The sequence below is a fragment of the Xenopus tropicalis genome, chromosome 4, assembly GCF_000004195.4.
Source record: "Xenopus tropicalis strain Nigerian chromosome 4, UCB_Xtro_10.0, whole genome shotgun sequence".
Classification (NCBI taxonomy): Eukaryota; Metazoa; Chordata; class Amphibia; order Anura; family Pipidae; genus Xenopus; species Xenopus tropicalis.
In genome coordinates this window covers 76,252,137-76,275,351 of record NC_030680.2, presented here as the reverse complement: position 1 = coordinate 76,275,351, position 23,215 = coordinate 76,252,137, and the positions used below count along the sequence as shown (strand labels likewise).

The 23,215-nt window shown below is 38.9% G+C and overlaps 1 protein-coding gene across 3 annotated transcripts; it reads right to left on the bottom strand.

Moving 5' to 3' along the window:
• Positions 1 to 22: 22 nt before the first annotated feature.
• dok4 (docking protein 4) lies at positions 23 to 22,882 on the bottom strand. Of its 3 annotated transcripts, none has more exons than XM_031900209.1 (8): positions 22,572 to 22,882; positions 9,701 to 9,808; positions 7,574 to 7,688; positions 5,119 to 5,238; positions 4,551 to 4,740; positions 3,716 to 3,854; positions 2,696 to 2,819; positions 23 to 544 (listed from the first exon to the last, which is right to left on the bottom strand). In XM_031900209.1, exons 1-8 carry the CDS (start codon positions 22,584 to 22,586, stop codon positions 444 to 446), a joined length of 912 nt encoding a protein of 303 aa, XP_031756069.1. In that variant the 5' UTR covers positions 22,587 to 22,882; the 3' UTR covers positions 23 to 443. The 3 variants fall into 3 exon arrangements, with proteins under 3 accessions (XP_031756069.1, XP_012816795.2, NP_001072558.1); XM_012961341.3 differs by lacking the exon at positions 22,572 to 22,882 and adding an exon at positions 12,137 to 13,220; NM_001079090.1 differs by having other exon boundaries at positions 38 to 544; positions 22,618 to 22,725.
• Positions 22,883 to 23,215: the final 333 nt, after the last annotated feature.

Below are 23,215 nucleotides of genomic sequence, written 5' to 3'. Positions count from 1 at the left end.
CACCATATTATGCAACAAGCAATGAATGTTGACACAGTGCAATTCATTTTGGTTGTTATTTTTTTTTTTTAAGTGCAAAATTAGCTTTTTACAGAAATGATATTTCCATCCCCTGCACTTCCCTGTCTTACATGCTCTCCTTTTCTTCTAGTCAGGAAGTGGTGCTGCTACATGGGGTCATTTCAGAGCACCTTGTCTTTATTGTGCAGACATACACAAACTGCAGTCCTTTCTTGGTAGGAAACCTCAGAGCAATTAGTGACTTCTTTCTAAGAAAGGCAAGACACTATATGTCTTTCAGGCTCCTACTTCCTAAAAAGCCAATAAGGGCATGTAGGCCAACTCTTCAGTAGTACAGGTACAGCGTCATATAATTCCTTCTTGTTCACCAAGCCTTCAGTGCCCTTTAGGTTTGGATTAGGCTGGGTAAAGACAAGACTTTGTCACTGAGAGGCTGAAGTGGGGAGCTTCCTTTCACATGCTGAAGTCTTCCGATCACACATCCGTCTGGTGATGGGATCTGATTCTCTACCACTTGGTACACCTGCAGTACAGACAGAGAAACCAATCCTTATTTGGGTACATATCATACTGACACAATCCTATGGATTAACACTGACTGGCTGCACATCAATTACTTATTACATGGATACACTTCCTAGCATGCTGTTAGCCTTACGTCTGGTCACAAAGGTCACTAGTTGGACCAATGTAGCCCATGTCACTAGCTCTTGCTAAAGGCTAGTTACATAAATGGTCAGCCATTGGCATGAGCAAGAGAGGGGAGCCCCACAACAAAAATCCATTGCCCTTGGAGGATGACTCCATATATTGGTTGTTGTACAGCACTGGTCATTATTTAACCATATACAGTGGCTTGCAAAAGTATTCAGCCCCCTTGAACATTTCCACATTACAGCCACAAACATGGATCAATTTTATTGGAATTCCACGTGAAAGACCAATACAAAGTGGTGTACACGTGAGAAGTGGAATGAAAATCATACATGATTCCAAACATTTTTTACAAATAAATAACTACAAAGTGGGGTGTGCGTAATTATTCAGCCCCCTTTGGTCTGAGTGCAGTCAGTTGCCCATAGACATTGCTTGATGAGTGCTAATGACTAAATAGAGTGCACCTGTGTGTAATCTAATGTCAGTACAAATACAGCTGATCTGTGACGGCCTCAGAGGTTGTCTAAGAGAATATTGGGAGCAACAACACCATGAAGTCCAAAGAACACACCAGACAGGTCAGGGATAAAGTTATTGAGAAATTTAAAGCAGGCTTAGGCTACAAAAAGATTTTCAAAGCCTTGAACATCCCACGGAGCACAGTTCAAGCGATCATTCAGAAGGAGTATGGCACAACTGTAAACCTACCAAGACAAGGGCGTCCACCTAAACTCACAGGCCGAACAAGGAGAGCGCTGATCAGAAATGCAGCCAAGAGGCCCATGGTGACTCTGGACGAGCTGCAGAGATCTACAGCTCAGATGGGGGAATCTGTCCATAGGACAACTCTTAGTCGTGCACTGCACAAAGTTGGCCTTTATGGAAGAGTGGCAAGAAGAAAGCCATTGTTAACAGAAAACCATAAGAAGTCCCATTTGCAGTTTGCCACAAGCCATGTGGGGGACACAGCAAACATGTGGAAGAAGGTGCTCTGGTCAGATGAGACCAAAAGGGAACTTTTTGGCCAAAATGCAAAACGCTATGTGTGGCGGAAAACTAACACTGCACATCACTCTGAACACACCATCCCCACTGTCATATGGTGGTGGCAGCATCATGCTCTGGGGGTGCTTCTCTTCAGCAGGGACAGGGAACCTGGTCAGAGTTGATGGGAAGATGGATGGAGCCAAATACAGGGCAATCTTGGAAGAAAACCTCTTGGAGTCTGCAAAAGACTTGAGACTGGGGCGGAGGTTCACCTTCCAGCAGGACAACAACCCTAAACATAAAGCCAGGGCAACAATGGAATGGTTTAAAACAAAACAAATCCATGTGTTAGAATGGCCCAGTCAAAGTCCAGATCTAAATCCAATCGAGAATCTGTGGCAAGATCTGAAAACTGCTGTTCACAAACGCTGTCCATCTAATCTGACTGAGCTGGAGCTGTTTTGCAAAGAAGAATGGGCAAGGATTTCAGTCTCTAGATGTGCAAAGCTGGTAGAGACATACCCTAAAAGACTGGCAGCTGTAATTGCAGCAAAAGGTGGTTCTACAAAGTATTGACTCAGGGGGCTGAATAATTACGCACACCCCACTTTGCAGTTATTTATTTGTAAAAAATGTTTGGAATCATGTATGATTTTCGTTCCACTTCTCACGTGTACAGCACTTTGTATTGGTCTTTCACGTGGAATTCCAATAAAATTGATTCATGTTTGTGGCTGTAATGTGACAAAATGTGGAAAAGTTCAAGGGGGCCGAACACTTTTGCAAGCCACTGTACCTAAGTACTGTTTCCTAACCAAAGCAATCTTAAATAAATTCAGTCAGACTCAGTTCCTATGTCCCACTAAATTACAGTTCTGCTTCTGTCCCTCCCCCCTCATTTTAAATCTAAAAAAGACTTAAACACCTCAAAAGCATACTTCTGTCTTTTGCCCTAAGCTGTTATCATTGCCTTGCTAATAGCATATTTCACCCCAGCACTTTCTTTTTTAAATGCCAAGCTGACACTCACGAATGTTGCTGGAAGACTCTGCATTGGTCTGGCCACTGGTAATATGGTGCCAGTATGCACTACGGGGCAGCATGGAGGTGGTAGGAGATGGGTAGGTGATGTTTTCTGCATCCTTGTTTAGACGCTGAAAAACAGTAAGAGGTATAACTGACAGAACATAAAGATTAAAACATTTTTTTTTTAATAAAACCTTCTCCCTATACACTCTCACTTTTAAACTGTCTGATGTAAAATGTGGGGCAAATTTTAGTCTATTGAGTTGTGCGGGAATTCTGAAAAACACTGCAATATAGAGGAAAACATATAATTCTCTATAATAATAAAGTACCTTGCACCTCATCCCAGCTAAGATATAATTAATCCTTATTGGGGCAAAACAATTCTACTCGGTTAAATTCATGTTTTAATGATTTTGAAGTAGTAAGGTATGGTGATCCAAATGAAAGAATCTGGAAAAACCCAGGTCCCAAGCATTTTGGGCAATGGGTCCTATCCCTGTAGCTGTACGAATTCTTCAGCTGGTAATGTGTAGTTAAACAGTAATTTCAAGAAATAGACAAGACATTTCACAGTGGTAGAAATGACATTGGCACACTGATAAACATAACTAAATGTCCTTACTTTGAAGAAGTAGAAAGTGTAACAATCAATACTCTACCGCTTTTATAGAAATAAACCCCCCAAACATCCACCAAGAGTTGGTTGCGTGGACAGTGGGATTTGTAGTTTTACTATATGTCTCATTATGAAGTCAATCTAATCTAAAATTTGTAAAACTACCGTTTTTATGCAGTGCCTTAATAGGGAGTACCTTGTAATGAGCATGTAATGTGTTAGCAGGATTCCCACCTATAATTTCTAAGTTCATATTTGTCATCATTATCTCATTGCTAATAAATGTTTGATCGGCAAATCAGCTAGCTATAGAAAGTGTACTTTTTAACAATGTTTTTTAGGAATAGATAGTTATAAACATACAAGAAAAATCTCCCCATTTAGGATGTAGAATGTATAACTCACGCGGGAGTTTTTTTCCATTTCTAGGAGAAGATTCTTGTGCTGTTCCGCCAAAGCCAGGACAGCCTTGTGCACGCGCTCATAGATCTGCTGTCCTTCCAGAGTCTGGAATGTGTACAGACCCTCGCTGATTCCACACACCCTGGCAATACAGAACCACATTTGGTACCAATTGCAACACGAAAGCACAGCTCATGTGAAATGTGCCAAGCAATTATACATAATATATACCAAGTAATTCCCATGCTAGATATAACAGAGCCAAAACTGTGATGTTTCTGCCACGGTTTTCACCTTTCTTTAGACTGCACTTTTTTGGTAACTGAGAGCTTAATGTCTCATTAAGTATCTCATTAAGTGTATAGAGAAATTGTGCTTACTGCACCGAAGATCCCAATTTCTCTCCCCCTGACATAAGCGCCAAAGCTAAGTAAAAGGGGCCCAAAAGCATTTGAGTGGAAAACTTAAGTTTTTAATTGTTATAATTCACACACATACAGAGTTGACTTTATGTAGTTTCTATTGTAATTGATAAAATGAACTAAATGATGTGTAAACCACAATAATCAATAATGCTTCTGTATCTTTGTATTTTTTTTAGATCATTTTGGCGAATTAGAGCTTGCTGGTGCATTTGCAATCTGCATGTGCAAATATTCTGGGATTAACTTCAACTGCGCATGTGCCAGCAAGCACTGTGTCGCCAACGGATCTGCACAAAACCCTAAGAGTCATAAGATGTTACCTGTTGACTTTGCTGCGCTATTCTGCATCTATAGCTTAGCTTTAGGTTTTATTTGATTCTGTTGTATTATTCAAAACATTCTAAATTGCTCACCTTTCTGCCTCAAAAGTAAACCGTGAGGAATCACTTCCATATCTGCGAAGAGCACAGAGAGGCCAAGAAAGCAGCTTGGTGCGAGGGTTGTGTGGGTCCCAGAGGTAGAGATTTTCCTGGGTTATTTGCATCTTGCACTCTCCATACACGTCCAAGTTTGAAGAGGGCAATAAAAACACATTAAATCGCTCTGCAAGGGCAAAACATTACTCTTAATATTCTGTGCCAACGGAACCTGATCTCCTCCACCAGTCACTTATCATATATAATTCATTTTGCAAGTTAAAAAGCATTACCAGGTTAGGTACTGTAGTTATTAACAACGGTGTAAACTTTAAAAACACCTTCTCTGACTTATGTATGCCACTTACCAAAACACATTCCTACCTTCACTGATGACCCCACAGTTTCAGCAAGCTACACTGTGATATGATATTCCTTAAACAGCCATATATATGTGAGCCTTTCTAATCTTGCTATGCTATCAATTAAACACATTGCCCCTTAGTTGAACATACCAAAATGTTTCCCATTTCATTATCCATGGTATATTACTAGTGCCCTTCACCTGTCTGTTCACTTTGTACACCTGGCGTCAGCAGATCAGGTTCCCCTAGGTTGTAATCGGTCACTCTAGTTCCTGGGCATTCCATAGACAGAACTTTGTACCACTCTTCTGCTTCCAGCTCTGTGAAAATGCAGATCATAAGGTAATGGATCCAATTTTCAAAAGTGGAGATTGTGGTCATATTATTGTTTGAAGGCTTACAAATAAGAAATTATGTATAATAAAAACCCATAACAAACAAGATTTTGGTGAGGTGTGATCAATGTCAATGACATTCCTTATTTGTCATTCAAGCACTGTTTGCTAGTAGGGGATATATACCATAAATTTTTGACAATGCACTAAACCATGTAAAATAATGTAAAATAGAAGTGGGGTTTTTTTTAATACCTTTGGGTTCAAATATGTCCATAAACTATGCTCTACCCAGCCCTTTTGCAAGCTTCCGGTTTAGACTCTTCAGTATGTGGCTGGGGCCCCTGGCCCTGATAGACTTCATTGGGCGGGGCTTTGCAATGTCTCAGGCAGTCCTTCCTGCTCTGCTTGCTCCTCCCCCTCCACTCCCTGGCAGTAGCACAAACAGAGACACAGAAGGAGTAAACTGGGAGGGGTTTTCCCTGCTACTGACTCTTCAGTATGTGGCTTGATAGACTTCACTAACACAGCAGCTTCTACTTAAAGTGCAGTGAATATGCATAGGGTGGGCGGGGCTTTGCGATGTCACAGGCATTCCCTTCAGTTGGAGCCTGGTGGAGAGGTATGAATCTATAGACAACAATTTTGGCCCCAAACACAGACCACTATAGGAGTGGCTATGTTGGTACTGAAATTTGTCCATTTTGGCCAGTGTTAGATCAGATGGTTCCTCTATCAGATGACATTTTACAAAGCATGCATCCTATGCAATACTTGTATATGGAATCTTCCTCTTTCCCATGACATAAAGGGGGGGTGATTTAACATCCAAGTTTGAATTTTATTGTAAGGCCAATCACTGGCGCTAAGGTCCATTGGCGGCTTCGGGTGGAACGCACACGGCGGATGCGTTCCAGCGCGCGATGGCGCCGCGTCTGACGTGGTCGCACGCATGGTTGCGCGCACACGTTTTGACGCACGCGTCATTACTGATGAGCGATGATGCCGCTGCGTGCGTATTGACGCATGCTACGTCGCTGTCTTGTCGCAGGATGCCTTAAAAGGCCTCAGCAATGAGCAAACAGTGCTCGGTTATCTTTCTCAGTGTACCCAGCATTTACTACTATTACAAATCCTGTTATTGACCCTTGCCTGTTACCTTGCCTGTGAACCCTGCTGCCTGCCTCGACCGGGACCTTTTTTGACTACTCCTTCGCCTACTCCACGGTACTTTGCTAATTGGCCTTCCAGCCTCTCTCCACTGCTGTGCTTCCTGTCTCATCTTCAGGGTAAGCCTCCAGCCTAGTGTGAGGACATTCTCGTTGGCCCAGCTCGGCTTGACATTTATCTATGATTCAAATTTGTTTTTGCTTTAAAACTCCCAAGATTTAAGAAGTCAATGAGAGTTATTCAAGCAAATTTTTTTTCAATTCGAGAGTTTCCAGTTTTTTGAGCTTGTAAACTCACAAATTCAAGGTATTTATTTTTTTACACTATTTTATTCAATCATATTTTTAATATTCAGATTTTTTTAATAAATAAGCAAATATTCAAGTTTTTTCAAACTGTGAGTTTATTTGAAGTAGAAAAAAACTCGCAAATTTATTAACAAGGTGAAAAGTTGATTGCAACATACATGTTTAATATGTAGCGTATGTGCGTACAGAGCACACAGTGTACTGTATAAACAATGAGCCACCACAGCACAGTAACATTTTAAGTAGCATAAGCTAAAGTTTCCTGTAAACTGCTAACCTGCTAAATAGTTGCCTTTCTTGTTTTTATATGTATGCAACAGTTATAGAAGCATGTTAAACTGTGTAGTGATAAGGGAATTTAAAAACAAGATAATACATCTATAATGTCTTTGTAACTAGAAACACTAGTTACAATTTTCTAGAAAGGCTAATCTAGGGGCCATGACTTATTATATTACTAAATACATTTGCCAGATATTAATACATGTGTTTGTAGGCAAAGTAAGAATAAATGTCTCATGGACATGCAGGATTGAAGGAATTCCAAGATGTTCAAGATAACGTCGCCATCAAAGGACTCTTGCTCTGATCCCTATAGCTTCAACAAGACCCAAAAATATATTCAACATGAGACAGGCTTCCTCTCCTCTCTGATCCCAGAGTCCACAGGACCATGGTTCTAGACTTGTAATTTGGAGATCAAAGAACTATGTGTATAATAGAGCCTGCAGTATTGCAACATTACTCTAAACTGAACATTGACAATTATGCATATACCTGGAGACAAGCTTAATTGTTTGTATGCTACTAAAACTTGTTTTGTATGTTTGATAATTTCTTACCTGAATCACATGTGAATGTACGGGCCAAATCATCACAAAATATTATGGCAACTGCTTGCCTCTTGGTCTCCTTTGGGAGCCGCATGATGCACTTCACATTACTGATCTCAGTTACCTGCAGTAAGAGTGAAGTCAGCCTAAAGGACTTATTTATAAAAAGCATGTACAATAATAGGTGCAAAAATAGGCACAGAAGTGTGCCTACTTGAATAACATGAATTCATCTTTACAAAGACTCTAACAAGGCAATTTTGACTATTTCTTGAATTTTGCACTCATTTAATGTGTCAGTTTGTGCCTGTATGTTACCCAACCACTTAGACTGTAAGCTCTATGGGGCAGAGACCTCCTTCCTACTGTCTTATACCACATGGCACTTAATCTCTCTGTATTTATACTTATTTATTGTATTTATTATGACATTTGTCCTCCCTGTGTGTAATTCTGTATATTGTAAGATTGTACATCGCTGCATGTCCATCTAGTGCTTTATAAATAAAGTTATACATACATACATTTAATGATGCAGTTAACAGGTTCTTATTCTTCTGGCATCAAATGTGCCAAATAATTGACAATGACATACGGCTACGGTTCATGGCGTTAAGAAATTTTGTGGTGAAGCAAATTGGCATATGAATAAATAGAGCACTCTGATAGGGCTATTGTTGCACAAATTTTATCCAAAGTATTATCTTCTATTGGCAGCAACCAAGAGGTATTGTTATCTCTATCTCTTGGTTGAACAAGTAGTAAGAAAAGAGGTTCTATGAGAAGCCACTTTTAAAAAGCAAAGTCTTCCTTCTGCCCTAGGCAATTTGTCCCACTCACATTGAGGGGTATATTTATTTAATTTATTTATTTAAAAGTGAAGTAAAACATTACCGGTGATGTTGCTTATAGCAGCCAATCACACGCTTTGCTTTGATTTTGTAACTGATGAAATCTAATTGCTGATTGGTTGCCCTGGGCAACATCACTGGTAATGCTTCACTCTCCTTTTTACACAGCATGATAAATATATCCCTTAGTGACTGGTGGTCACCAAATGTGTTAATTTCTATCTTCCCTTTTACGTAGGACTGTGTATTTAAGCAGTCATTAGGCTGAGGAGTTTACAGTGTGAACACAATGTTCCCATACAGATACTTGAATGTTTTTTTCCAGAATAGATGAATACATGAGTTTGGAGCAGAGCAATGGAAGAGATGGGCAGTATGGCACTATGGTGGAGAAAAGATATATATTGTGAGCAAGGGAAGTGAGAGATAAGATGGAGAGAGGACATGAGTTCGGAAAATGGAGGGCTTGATGTCAAGGGAACTTTTCTAAGATGCTGGAACACATGCAGGTATCTCTACTGCAATTATTCACGTCATGAACAACATTTCAAGGGCATAAGGAAGATCCTCATATGGGGGTTGCCAATGCCCCCAAGCAAAGCAACAAACTGTACCAAAGTAGGAGCCAGGGTGTGCTTTAGCAGCAAACGGTTAATGAATTAATCACCTGAAAGAAGTGTTGGAAACTTATAACTAGCAATGAATTAGTTGAAAACTAGTACAGGTATAGGCCTGTTATTTGAAAACCCATTATCAAGAATATTCCAAATTATTGGAAGGCCATCTCCCATAGACCCCATTTTAAACAAATAATTCTTGTTTTTTAGAAATTATTTCCTTTTTCTCTGTAATAATAAAACAATAGATTGTACTTGATCCCAACTAAGATATAACGAATCCTTATTGGATGCAAAACAATCCTATTTGGTGTATTTAATGTTTAAATTATTTTTTAGTAGACTTAAGGCATAGAGATCCAAATTACGGAAAGATCCCTTATCCGGAAGACCCCAGGTCCCGAGCATTCTGGATAACAGATCCCATACCTGTACTCGATCATTTTATCAAGTATGTATGTATAACTTTATAATTTATATAGCACAACTAGTACATGCAGCAATATATATTATTAAAATCTAGTAAAAGTACAAAGAACAAACATTATCAATAAATATAAAAAACAGAATTACAAAGATTAAGTTCTAAGCACTAAGAGAGAGTCAATTGAGAATGGTAAAAAATAATCTTTTTTATCACAGAAAGGTTATAGATTTTAATGTCTCACCTTAGGGGAGGCTTTCAGAAGCACAGACCTTTCATCAGGGTATTTTTCAAGACGCCAGGGGCCTTTGCTGGAAGATTTTCTCAATACCAGCCAGCAACGCCGGTAAATCTAAAACAAAGTGACAAGAAAAATGCATTTTAGTGCAAAGTGCATAACTCAAACAGAGGGTAAACAATATTTGTGACCAGGTAAAGTGGCGAGTCATTCAAAAGGAAATTTTGAAAGCATGCCATCAATTAAAAATGATATTACACTACTTCTGAGCTCTCACTGAACCTAAATTATACTGATCTGTTATCTGCAGTAAGAGTGAATACAGGCTATATGGCTCATTATTAAAATAATGCACAATGGTAGGTGTGAAAATAAGCAAACAACTGGGCACATTTATATAACATGAACACTAATTTCCCTGTTGTGCCTACCTTTTTAAATTAGACCCAGTGTCCTCAGATGGAAGGAAGCCCTCTACTTGACCATTGTTTGTAGGACTTCACAGCACATCTAAGTGAACCATCCGCTTGATGCCTCTAACATCTGAGACATAGTTAGTTACATAGGGTTGAAAAAAGACCATCAAGTCCATCAAGTTCAACCCTTCCAAGTGAAACCAGCACAAATAAACCTATACTGACCTATCTATACACTCACATACATAAACTATATATACAACCATTAATACTAACTGTAGATTTTAGTATCACAATAGCCTTGGATATTCTGCTTGTTCAAGGACTCATCCAGGCCCCTCTTAAAGGCATTAACAGAATCTGCCATTACAACATCACTAGGAAGGACATTCCACAACTTCACTGCCTTCACCATGAAAAACCACCTACGCTGCTTCAAATTAGGGATGCACCGAATACAGGATTCAGTTCGGGATTTGGGCAAGATTCAGCCTTTGTCGGCAGGATTCGGATTTGGCCAAATCCATGGACCTGGCTGAACCGAATCCAAAAAATAATGTGACTGTTTGTCACGTAAACACGGAAGTTTAAAATTTTCCCAACATTTTCCAATATTTAACTTTAAATGTATATCGCGGAAGTTGCTTTGAGAGGAAGCCCTTAAGGACTTGAGCCCAAAACTGCACTGCATACTCAAGGTGAGGCCTTTATCTGAGATAAAATCCCCAGATCCTTTTCAATTAAGGGTCCCCCAAAACACTACCATTTAGTGTGTAACTTGCATTTATATTATTTATATCAGAGTGCATAACTTTGGACTTTTAAACACTGAACCTCATTTTCCAGTTTGCTGCCCAGTTTTCCAATGTTGTCAAATCGCTCTGCAAAGTGGCAGCATCCTGCACAATTTAGTATCATCAGAAAAAATAGAAACAGTACTCTCTATGCCCACCTTCAGGTCATTAATAAACAATTTAAAAAGCAAAAGACCAAGGACAGATCCCTGCAATACTCCACTAACAACACTGGCCCAGTTAGAAAATGCTCCATTTACCATTCTGATCATTCTATCCTTCAGCCAGTTCTCTATCCAAGTACAAATATTATGTTCCAGGCCAATATTCCTCAAATTTATCTGTGTGGTATTGTATCAAATGCTTTAGCAAAGTACAAGTAGATGACATCCACTGCCATTCCAGCACTGAGTTCCTGCTCACCTCCTCATAAAAGAAAATTAAATTAGTCTGGCATCATTTTATCCAGTTGTTCTCAGTTTAATAAACTGGAGCAAAAATGTTTGCACAAATATTTGTATTTCACTGTGACAGGGCAATTTTGGTGATTTTTTGCACTTTGCACTCATTTAATGACTATGCAGTTACAGGTTCTTTTTCTTCAACAAATGTAACAAATAACTGACAATGACATACAACTAATGTTTTGGTGGCACAAATTTCTATACAAACAAATAGTGGGGATAACATACCAATTTTGCCCCAAGCCTTCAGAATACATAAATTATCTTATCTTCTACTGGCAGCAACCAAGAAGTTTTTTTATCTCTACCAGTTTGGTAGAATAATTAGTAAAAAAGAGTTACTATGTGAAGCCATCTCTAAAAATCTTCCTTCTGCTACACTGTTTCAAATCAGAACCAGCACTGCTGAACATACAAAAAAGGAAAAATACTGCTTTCAACAGCAATTACATTTATAAATACAGGTATGGGATCCGATATCCGGACAGCTTAGGACATGGGGTGAGGAATGGATGAGGGGTCTTTCCCTAATTTTGATTTCCATAACTTAAAGGTGGCTATACAAGCATGGATATATGAAATTGAGTTTTGTACTATAATCAGTGCGTGTATAGTGGGAGATGAGGCGGCCAATATCGGTAAAAGCCTTAGATAACGCTTGCCTTGGGCAGGACTGAAAATGTTGATGAGGCGCAATTGAAGGTGCTCAAACATTGTAACGTTAATGCTAAAGCATCAGATAGGGGAAAAGAATTCCTTTGTTTTTACCTGCATATCTGACGATTCAACTCTTAACGTGGGTAGAGTGGATGAATGATCTTTTCTACGACCAATGGTCGTGGGAAAGACTATAATTGTAGCGTGTATGGCCACCTTAAGTCTGCTGAAAAATAATTTAAACATTAATTAAAGAGATATTGCCTCCAATAAGGATTAATTATCCACAATAAAGAGTTCTGCACATTGAGTTTGTTTATAATACCTTTTGTATTTGTTAGTTATTTGCCCGTATGTTACTGCAATATGCTAAGATTTTAGCTTTGTATAGTGAGAAATTTGCTTTTATGTCTTCCTGATATGCTACCATTTATTAGTCGTATACTGCCTGTTTGCTATTTGTGACAAAACATGTTGGTGAAGTATACAGAGTATATTGGAGCCTTGTCCTGGGTTTGATTCCGTCTATCAGCAAGCAGTTTGCATGTTCTCTCTCATTATCAGGTCTTTGCTAGCATCTTGTAACTTGGAGCGAGGTGATTAAAATTAACAAGTGACTGACTGCTACTGGTACAGTATATTTCATACTGCAAGAATAGTATGTATAATAACTCACTTTGGGGGTTTCCATCCTTGCTTTTTTGGCAAAAGGTTAATAAAAGGTTTTTTTTTCATGTCATTTCCAAAACTTCTGCAAAGTCACTGTTCATAAAGGCTCAAGGACAAATGACACCAGGGTATCAGGGTAGAATCACAGGTTGCTGATCTTGTTTGCAATCTTCCTACTGTGTATACAGCTCATTGGACAACTAGAAAAGCCATATTCGCTGTGCCCTGCAGACTTATCGTTCTGGTAATAACACAGCTAAACAAATCGATAGGCTGAGCTTGACATGACCCCAGTGATTCCTTAATGCTTTGCAGGCTAGACACTAGATATGCTGTTAGCTTTAACTCCTGCATCACTTTGGTCTACATCAGGCATCTCAGGTAATCTTGCCAACACTATACAAATTGTTCACAATTCTTTGCACTAGTTATTAAGTCCAAAGCTGCTTATGTAGACCAAAAAAACTCAATAGATATGGATTCATGCAACTCTGCAGTTATGCACTGACAGCCCCTGTACATTATATATAAATGGAGTAATATATTAATGACTTATTAAATAAATGAAAAGGTATATAGCTTTCATGCAACAGGGCAGTAACACTAGAGGAGCTACATTTAACATAAACTACTTTGTAAAAACTTTGAATATCTAGCTACTCTACTGAACAGTATAATATTCATTTTAAATTACATCCTAACCATACAACACTGGGAAATGTAATGTGTATTATACATAGTTTTAGACTATAAGCTATAATGAGAAGGGGCCCTCTTTATCTCCTGTGTAAGTCAGTATTTATATGTAATTTGTATACATATAAATACTGACAGTGCTGTGGAATATGTTGACACTTCATAAATATGAGTTAGAGCTAAACTACACTGGAAATGTTGATGCATTTCTCAGAGAAAAAAAGTCTTTTACCAGACGCAGACACAACATGCAGCGTTCTCTTTCGACAGGCATGTTGTGTTAGATGCCAAATCTTTCATCAGGCCCATTATAGTGCGACACCAGCAGTGGTGTAAGATGCATATAATCACTCTAACAATTAAATATATAAAATCAATCATACTGTTTTGGGCATAATTTAAAATGACAAAAAAAGGTGGTGGCTACAGTCTCCACTTCTCCAATGTATATTATTAGCCTGCTAGCAGATACTGTGAATGGGTACCAACATTATCAAAAAATATTCAATAGTGACAAGATAGACCAGAAAAAAACCACATGGACACATGTGCAAAATTAAACTTCATATAAATATGGTCCCCATCCACTAGTAAAGTAACAGATAAATGAAGCCTTTCCTCATATTTTCGATGTTCCATTATCAATTGGCTTCCTTGTTTCTGCACTCTGTACACTCTATATAGCTCATTAATATCTTTCCAGGGAATTGTAATTGGAAAATGATGTTTTCATCTCTCAAGTTGCCATTTTTATTGGAAAGGAACTTACTCTGAAACTGCCCAGAGTTGAAAAGTCTATCCACAATAACCCCCCCAAATTCTTCTCAATTACAACTCCCCAACACAATTCCATTTAGTGTATAACTAGCATTGATTTTAAATAACATTTAGATAAAAACATAGACAATGTTTATCACCCTCCTAATAGTTTATAAGAAAAAAAACAAGAGACTGAACACCACACTTGCACATCATTTTTAGGAAAATTATTTTTATGGATAATCCAAATGTGAATTTTTCAACTGATTTTTACATTAATCTTTTTGTTTTTAAAGGAAACTTAAGGTAACATTTTTTTTTTTGCATAAGAAGAAGAAATTGTAATTTAAAGCAATTGTCCATGATATAATAATTAAAATGATTTTATAGTTATCTGCAAATAGAAATGCACTTGAAAGCAGTATCTGTCTGGCTGTTTATATTCTGTGCTGTTCTGTCTCCTGAAGCAATGTAGCAAATCCAGCGGAATAACAGACCTTAGGATAACAGACCTGCCACTTTGCGTCAGAAGTAGAAAACAAAAATGGAAAACACTAAATATAACTACATGTACGAATAACTGAAAAAATAAACGCTGAAAATCTGTAATAAATGTACATTTAATTGGATTATCTTGGAAGGTTGCTTTTTTATTATGCAAAAAACTTTTGGTACTCCATTTCTGATACATCTTCATCACTGTGTATCACTGTGCCCATGGGACTCCTCTATGAATTTTAATAATTTTTAAACAGGATATGTGTTTGCTTTGCAGATAAGAAATGTAGGGTGTTTTGTAATAAAAGACACTAAGCTTGCCCAGGGCAGGTAGCATTTATCGCTCATCCTTTTACCAGCATTTATCGGTCATCCCTTTAAAAGCAAATAAAGGTTTCAGCACCTGAGAGGTGAGCAACAAGGTTCAATTGTAATTCAATAACCACTGGATGTAACCCCTTTTCATATAAAGCTGGCCATACAAAAAAGAGCAACTTATTTGGAACGGTGGACCAAATAGGGCAGATAAAATAAATTGGAACCTGGTCCAAAGTTCAGATCACGATAATGGTTATAAAGGGATAATGGGAGAGGACTAGATTAATAGGCCCAGCCTTCACCCATACATGGGTAAATAGGCTGCCAATTCAGCCTGGAGGGGATGAGTCAGATGGCTCCTGTAAAAAATGTTTTACTTGCACAAACAACCTTTAAATGTAAATGAAACATATTAACTTAAAGGGATTCTGTCATGATTTTTATGGTGTACTTTTTATCTCTAAATAAACTGTTTAAATAGCAAGTAATACACTCTACCATTTGTAATATTGATGTGTAGGCAGACATCCCAGTGCATTGTGCCTGAGTCTGAGCTTTCAGAAGGAGCCAGCGCTACACATTAGAACTGCTTTTGTTTCTTCTACTCCCATGCAAATGAGGGAGTCCCAAGCCGGACTTGGATTTCTTACTATTAGAGTAAAGACACACAGTGCTACTAGTAGCAGCTACTTGTCACGGCTACATAAACAGACAATACTGATCATTTACTGATAATTGTCTCTACATGTGTTTTAGGAGGGGCAATTATCAGTACTGTCTAATGCAGGGTATTTTCTGGAGTTTAGTAGCCATGACAAGTAGCTGCTACTAAGTAGCTCCATGTGTCTTCACCCTTAAGTGCTATTCTAATATCTACTAGGAGGAGCTATCTAGCTACCTTCCCTCCAGCTTAGCAGTAGTGTGACTGAAGTCTATCAGAGCACAAGTCACATGGCTGTAGCTCCCTGGGAACATGGATAGCCCCATGTGAAATTTCAAAATGAAATATTAAAAAATCTCCTTTTTTATATTCTTAAAGGAGAAGGAAAGGCAAAGTCACTTGGGGGTGCCAAAATGTTAGGCACCCCCAAGTGACTTAAATCGCTTACCTTCTACCCCGGGCTGGTACCCCTGCTCAGAGAGACCAGCACCAGCCCGGGGTAGCAGCGATCGCTTCCTCCTTCCGTCGCGCACGCGCAGTGGAGTGAAAAGTCGAACTTTAACAGAGAAGTCGGCTTTTCACTCTACTGCGCATGCGCCTGTCCTTAGTCCTTCCAAAAGCGAGGGTGGAAGGAGGAAGAGCTGCGCTACAGGTACCCCGGGCTGGTGCTGTTTTCTCCTAACAGGGGCACCAGCCCTGGGTACAAAGTAAGCGATTTAAGTCACATGGGGGTGCCTAACATTTTGGCACCCCCAAGTGACTTAGCCTTTCCTTGTCCTTTAATCCATTTACCTACCTGGAATCGGCATGCCCTCTTTATTTCAGTTTAAATACCACTTAAATTACTGGATGACCTTTCACTATCCACAGCAAGATCCACCACCAGTGAACTGCCCTTGGGCATACAATATTAATACAGCACACTTCAGGAACCACTGTCAAAACAGGTGACAAACACTAAACTATATTTTGCATCTAATGTGACAGACTGTGTACTGAAAGCAAGTGCATAGTGATTGTCACCACATATTGCAAAATACTGTCAATTTGAATCTGACTGCAAATCTGTCAAGACCCCCCCACCCATAATCCCTGGTTCCACCGCAACCTTTTGATCTGCTGTATTTATTGCTTGCTCTATTGTCATTTGTGCAAGCAAGCATTAATTTGTACTGTTTATACTAAAAGCAAACAATGGACTGGACCGGAGCCTATTTAGACCATACTACCCAACTGTGATGGTTTATTGGTTGGTTGCGGCTCCTTTTTACTTCCTGCTGTTTCAATTATTTATGCAGTTTGAATGAAAAGAAGATCAGAAAAGTGCATATACTGTCTGGTCACCTGTGCAATATCAGTCCATTTGGCCGATCAGTTTGGTACAGGATATTTGGCCTTTGTATGGCCACCATATGTTTCTGCGTAAACATATATATATATATTGCCATTTCAATAAAGCACTCAAAATGAACCTTAAGTCCTGCGTGCGTGGTACCTAACTTCTGGATTTTATATATATATGTATTACATATAAATATATTGCACATTACGAGGCTAGTTTAAGAAGACAGGTGATAAACTTCAGTTGCCAAATGCAACCAATCAGAAATTAGTTTTAAACTATGAAATAAAAGGCCTGATTGGTTGCTATGGGCAACTGCCTCAGCACTGGCTATAAGTACAGGCCCTTTCTTTTTATTTATATTTTTTTTAATTGCCCTGTCTGTCTTCACCCTAAGGCTGTGCAAAATAACAAAATGTTTCTATTACTGTTTACAAAGGCTAGAGTGAGCAGATGTCTAACATAATAGCCAGAACACTACTTCCTCCTTTCCGCACTCTAACCTCTTAGTCAGTGATTTGAGGAGGGGCCACATGGGATAGGTCAGATTCAAAAGCAAACAGTATGTCCCCTCTCAAGTCACTGATTGGTTACTGTCTTTTAACAGGTTAGAGAGCTGCAAAGGAGGTTGCAGTTGAAGTTGAGTTCTAGCTTGTATGTTAGGCATTCATTAACTCCAGCCTTTATAGATTACAATTCTGACTAACTATCTTCTGACTAACTTGAAAACATTTATTTTGCACAGCCTGTTTATTTACCTAGTTTCATTTTTTTACTGAAAAATTCCTTTAAAGATGTGGGGTGATATATGAACCAAGGTGGAAAAGATCATTAAAATGAAGCTTATTGCATGTATTTTTAAGTAAAGTGACAGGCATAGTTGTAACTAGTAATATGTTCTGAACATTCGACCTATATTGCCACAAGCAACATCTCTGTGAAACTCTTCTAGGGACAGAAAAGTGAGTTGTTGCCCTCCCATCTACAGTGTGTTAACAAGAACAGAGCTAAGACATGCTCTTGGAGACAGAGTAATGCTGATACCACATGTCTTAGGAGAAAGGGAAACGCATTCTCAGGAGTATTTTTGTGAGCAGCACAGCACCACTTTAATACAAGAGATTCACATTTGAGTACCAATGTAATCAAAACTGAGAGTAAGCAAATAATGCATGATTTAACTGTTCAATACCATAACTTTGCAATGTAAGCTCTTGTGAGCAGGGCCCTCCCCCTAGTTTCTCCGATCCTCATCCAATGTAACTGCAAACCATTTTTGTGAATTGTTTATATGTACATGTTAACTGTTATGTCTTCTGTATCCCTCTCCCACCTGCAGATATATTAAACACCAAGGCAGCAAATGTCTAAAATTTTGCCATTGCCCTTACGATGGTTGTACTTCTGTTATAACTGGGTGCTAAAAGTTTCCAATGCAGTTTAGGTTGGGTCGCGATCCCACAAACTAAATCATGCTAATTATGTTGCTATAATATACATAGTTATTAGAACCAATATACATAGTGTTTAGAACTAGGAGAATATGTGGTTCCAAATCAATTTTGGGTCGCAGAGCTTATTCTGCAATATCATTTGGAGCCCATGAAAAAAATCCTAAAAACTACAGCTATAATGTAATAGCACAGGTATTTAACTTGTGAGAAAACTAGTCACACAAGATGCTTCCCCAGTACATCCACCCAACAGATATTTTCAATGTATAGTTAATTCAGGAAACACATATATTTTTGTATAGTGTACATGCATTTATATGAGTGCATCTTTCATATTCCTTTCAGATCAAATTATGGCAGGGGCTTTTGTACATTATATACACATTTAATATAACTGTCATGATGAGCTCATCACTAGCTTTAAAACAGCCCAAGATCATTTATTTTGCAAGACAAAGAAAAAACTCATTATTATGGAATTGTTCTATGGGCTGGAAAATGTCTGTGGTTTCTTAATGGAAGCAATAAAATCTTTCATGGATAGCAATAAAAAAATAACAAATAAAAATGGCTTTGTAGGACATTTTTCAAATTCCACAAATCAGATACCAAGGCTAAAAAATATGTCCGATCTGTCTAGATATCTATTCATTCTAAATAGTATGATCATTCAGCAGTTGCATAGAAGGCAAGAACAACCTATTGCATGGTCATATTTGTCATTTTTCCTTCCCCAACTACCCCTTGTTAATTAGTCATGGTAATGTAAAATGCAAAGGGGAAGTCACTGAAGTGTAAAGAATGTTTTCCTTGTTCGATTTCCATTCAAGCACCTTGTGACCTTAGACAAATCACTTTTCCTCTCGCTGACACTACTACCAACTGTTGACAATAGTTCATGAAAGAATACATGCTTTCAAGGCAGCATTTCAAAGACTCAGCATGGTAATATTAAATATATTCTTATAAACTATAGGGTTCACTGCATCTAACATACAAAAACAATATTCTGAAATAACAAAATCGCAAGTACAATACAAGCTTTTAGAGCAACTGACACAACAGAGCAACAAAACGAAACAGCAATATCTTACATATGGACCAAATACCCTTAAAAAGCTTCATGTCCATCAGAGACCAACAGGGAGTTATTTTTGCTAAAAAAACATTACATCCTAAACAGAGACAGACAACCAGTCAGATACACAAGACAGCCAGATGACCAGTTGACTACTTTTAACAGACCACAACATCTACGCTGATCCATTATCCAGAAACCTGTTTGTAAAAAGTCTCCATTTTAATCAAGTAATTCAAAATTTCAACACATATTTCTCCTCTTTCTCAGTAATAATAAACAATACCTTGTATTTGATCTCAATTAAGATATAAGATATCCAGAAACCCCCAGGTCCTGAGCATTCTGGATAACAGGTCCCATGCCTGTACAGCAAAATCAGCTCAATCTGTATATGGTGTCACATTGTAACATAGCAGTTGTTGTGGCAATAAAACAGGTGACAGGGGAGATTCTGGAGATGTGTATCCTCCTAGTGCAGCTTGTGTCAATCAGAGCGAGTATAGAGAAGAGCTTCAGCAAAAATATTGCAGTTGTATGCCAATTGTAACGTGACACATTTGTTATACTTAAAGGACCAATAACATTATTACTTGTAAAATAATTACCTTTAAAGCAGAGGTATTTTAGTTAATTTTTATTCAATTAGAGTAAAGGTATATTTAAATTATACACCAAGCTTTTAAAGAAAGTATGTTAAATTTTTGGAAATGCAGACAGTATAGCCATGTAAAGCCTTTTTAACCCTACCATACATTAAATATGTTCAACTGATGTAGTGACACTAATGGGTCCTGTTATAGAATGCCATTGGTGGACCCCCAACCCCCCATAAGTTAACCTTACTCTAGCAAGTACACACATATGTGTATTTATTAAGTTTTTCTGACTGAAAAATTAACTCTGACATAACAAACATAACAAGAAACCTCCCTTCATAAACTATATTCAATAGAAAGTAAAATGTAAAAAATAAACTAAATAATAAATGGTTATTTGGATAATGTAGCTCATTAAAATAAAAAGATGTTATTTCTGGGAAATATTTCATTCAAATATTATTGCAAATAAAAGGCCTCCTATCCTGCTAAACCAGTAGCATGGGGCTTATATGGTTATGAATATTTGAATTTGACATGTTTACTGGGAAAGGAATGTTTCTAGAGGAGACAGATCTGACTCATGAGCAAAATGCACTAGAAAGTACCAAAGCATGTCAGAAGGAAGTATGGTGTTAATAGCTCTTTGTGTGAGATTGAAGCATCAATCAATCTGTTAAAAAAAACCTCAAGGCTTTTTTGAATATGACTAAGAGTAAACTAGGTCTCTCAGGCACTGTAGATAGGTGAATGGGCCTAACTCTACTTCATGAAATGCTAACTCTTACAAGCCCCATTCTGCACCTCTCACCACAATTGCATGTAGGAACATGGGCGGACATTAGTATTTAAACACTTTTTTCTTTCTACTTTTACATTTTCAGCTCACTCTTCAACTTAAGCAACATGCATAGCAATTTTCTGCTTTACTCAATGGCTGTGGACCAAAAGTAACACGTTAAAAAGGCCTGTAATTATGCACTTTGCAATCTTTTAAGCACCTTTATTGTGCCAGATAATTACAGTGCATACCAAACTCTTGGAAACTAAGATGCAAGTAGTTATTAGTTCTTGCCTGCTAAATTTAACAGCAAACTGAATGCTATAGGCATGTCCTGTTTCTACAGTACAGGCAGCAGCAGGCACATATCTAAATTCTGCATGGATATAATGATCCAAATCTATGTCTAGCCAATGCATGCAGAGTTGGCTAGATCTTCACGGTTATTCCTTCTGTTTGATAAAAAAAAAAACACAGGTTTGCATATGTATAGGCCTCAGGCTAAAACAATTCACTAATATATGGTTCGGTGCAGTCATTATTCAAACATTATTCCCACAGATGAACCAGCACTGTGTACTTGGGACACAGCCATTACATGCTTTTTGATATGTATCCTGTTTAACACTCCTAATAATTACCGTATAGCATAGAGGCTAATGCTGGTTGTCCATACAGTGGAATATAGTTTCTACTCAGTGCTAATTCTGTGCAGCAATCCCTGTACAGCACCTACAGTTAATGGCCCATAGCATCACACCTAGCGCAAGTTGTTTTGACAGTCTATAGTTAATGCAGTAATGCAATTTCAGGCTGCATATAAAGCATTTAGGTCACCAGCTCATGCAATACTTCCTGCAGTAATTCTGGCTAAAGGTAATGAATATGCTCTCAGTCTGTAAGCCCAAGCATGCCTACATTATTCAGTACATGGTTACAATTTGCAGGTAGGTTCTATCAAAAGTGTCCAACCTGCAATCCTCAGGCTGCTGTGAAATACAGCACCTAAAAAAACCTCCAAGTCCCTGGTATACTGAAAAACTACTGTGTCCAACAGTTAAAGGGCCACAGGTCAGACATCCTGCAGCAGGTAACCATGAATCATCAGCCTGTGTGTATTCTGCACTGAGCAATCGATGGGTGGAGGATGAAGGAATTTGTCTGGCTGTTGACTGCTTGCAGTACTTGGTAGTCACACTGTCTGCAGATTACATTGATTAATGAGGGAGGGGGCTGTCAGGCTGCACAGTGCATGCATTATTAGGGTGAGGGACAATCATAGAGGGAAGGCGATAGTATGTCTCAGCCTGTGTATTTGAAGTATCGCTTCTCATTCACAAGAGGAAAAAAAATCGTAGCAAAGCGCAGCGCTTTGGGAGGTGCAGCAGTCTGTCCCTTTGCGGCTATGGGCAGTCTGTCCCTTTGCGGCTATGGGCAGTCTGTCCCTTTGCGGCTGTGTGCAGTCTGTCCCTTTGCGGCTGTGTGCAGTCTGTCCCTTTGCGGCTGTGTGCAGTCTGTCCCTTTGCGGCTATGGGCAGTCTGTCCCTTTGCGGCTATGGGCAGTGCATGCGGCGCGATACAAATGCAAGGAAAGCAGGGATGGGAATGAAGAAGGAATGGAAGCTGCCTCGCACACATAACGCATACAAAGTAGAATACAGGCAGACAGCGACCACAAACGCATGCACTACCGGGGTACTCTGCATGCAATATTGGGGTGCACCGTCCGTCACACACCCCCAACTTCCTGCTCTTCATCCTCACGTATCCCTGCCTGACGATGTCCGTGGAGTTAGAGGCCATGACGCAGCTCAATCGGGCCCGGCTCTCATCCTCCCTGGTTCCCGGTGCCTTTCATATCCTCCCCGCTCCCCTCCCTCTTTGTCTCTCCCTTTTCTTTTTCTTCTTTTCCTTCTCCCCAGATCCGTGCGCTTCCTCCGCCTCTTGTCAGACTAAACCACAGTGCCCTTGATGTTAGGGGGGTGGGGTGGCAGCGCCAGGTCTGGGAGAGACCAATAACAGCCTGATGGAGTTGCTAAACCGGGCAGAAATGACAATGACACGCAGGGGGGTACCTGAGTCTAGAACTGGGAAAGAACAACAATTTGGTGCTGTCAATTTCATAAACGTTATCTGAGCATATAGTTGTATCGTTAGAAAAAGCAGTGTGGCAAAATTTTCTGTAATCACTGTACTTAAAAAATCTATATTTCTCAAATCAACTGGGAAAAAGGGATAGAGATGTACAAGCAGATGACAGACGCGCATCAAAATATTTCTCTTGAAAAGAGGCAGAATTTCCTTGTATTGGTGCAAACAGCATGGATCTTCTGAT

What these genes read in the sequence shown, in the direction of transcription:
- dok4 (XM_012961341.3), bottom strand. Translation starts at nt 12,271, where the DNA reads ATGTTTAAATTATTTTTCAGCAGACTTAAGGTGGCCATACACGCTACA. An exon ending in TGTACAAAGTGAACAGACAG is followed by an intron (nt 4,741 to 5,118) that starts GTGAAGGGCACT and finishes TTGCCCTTGCAG; the next exon opens with AGCGATTTAATGTGTTTTTA. An exon ending in AGAGTCTTCCAGCAACATTC is followed by an intron (nt 545 to 2,695) that starts GTGAGTGTCAGC and finishes TCTGTACTGCAG; the next exon opens with GTGTACCAAGTGGTAGAGAA.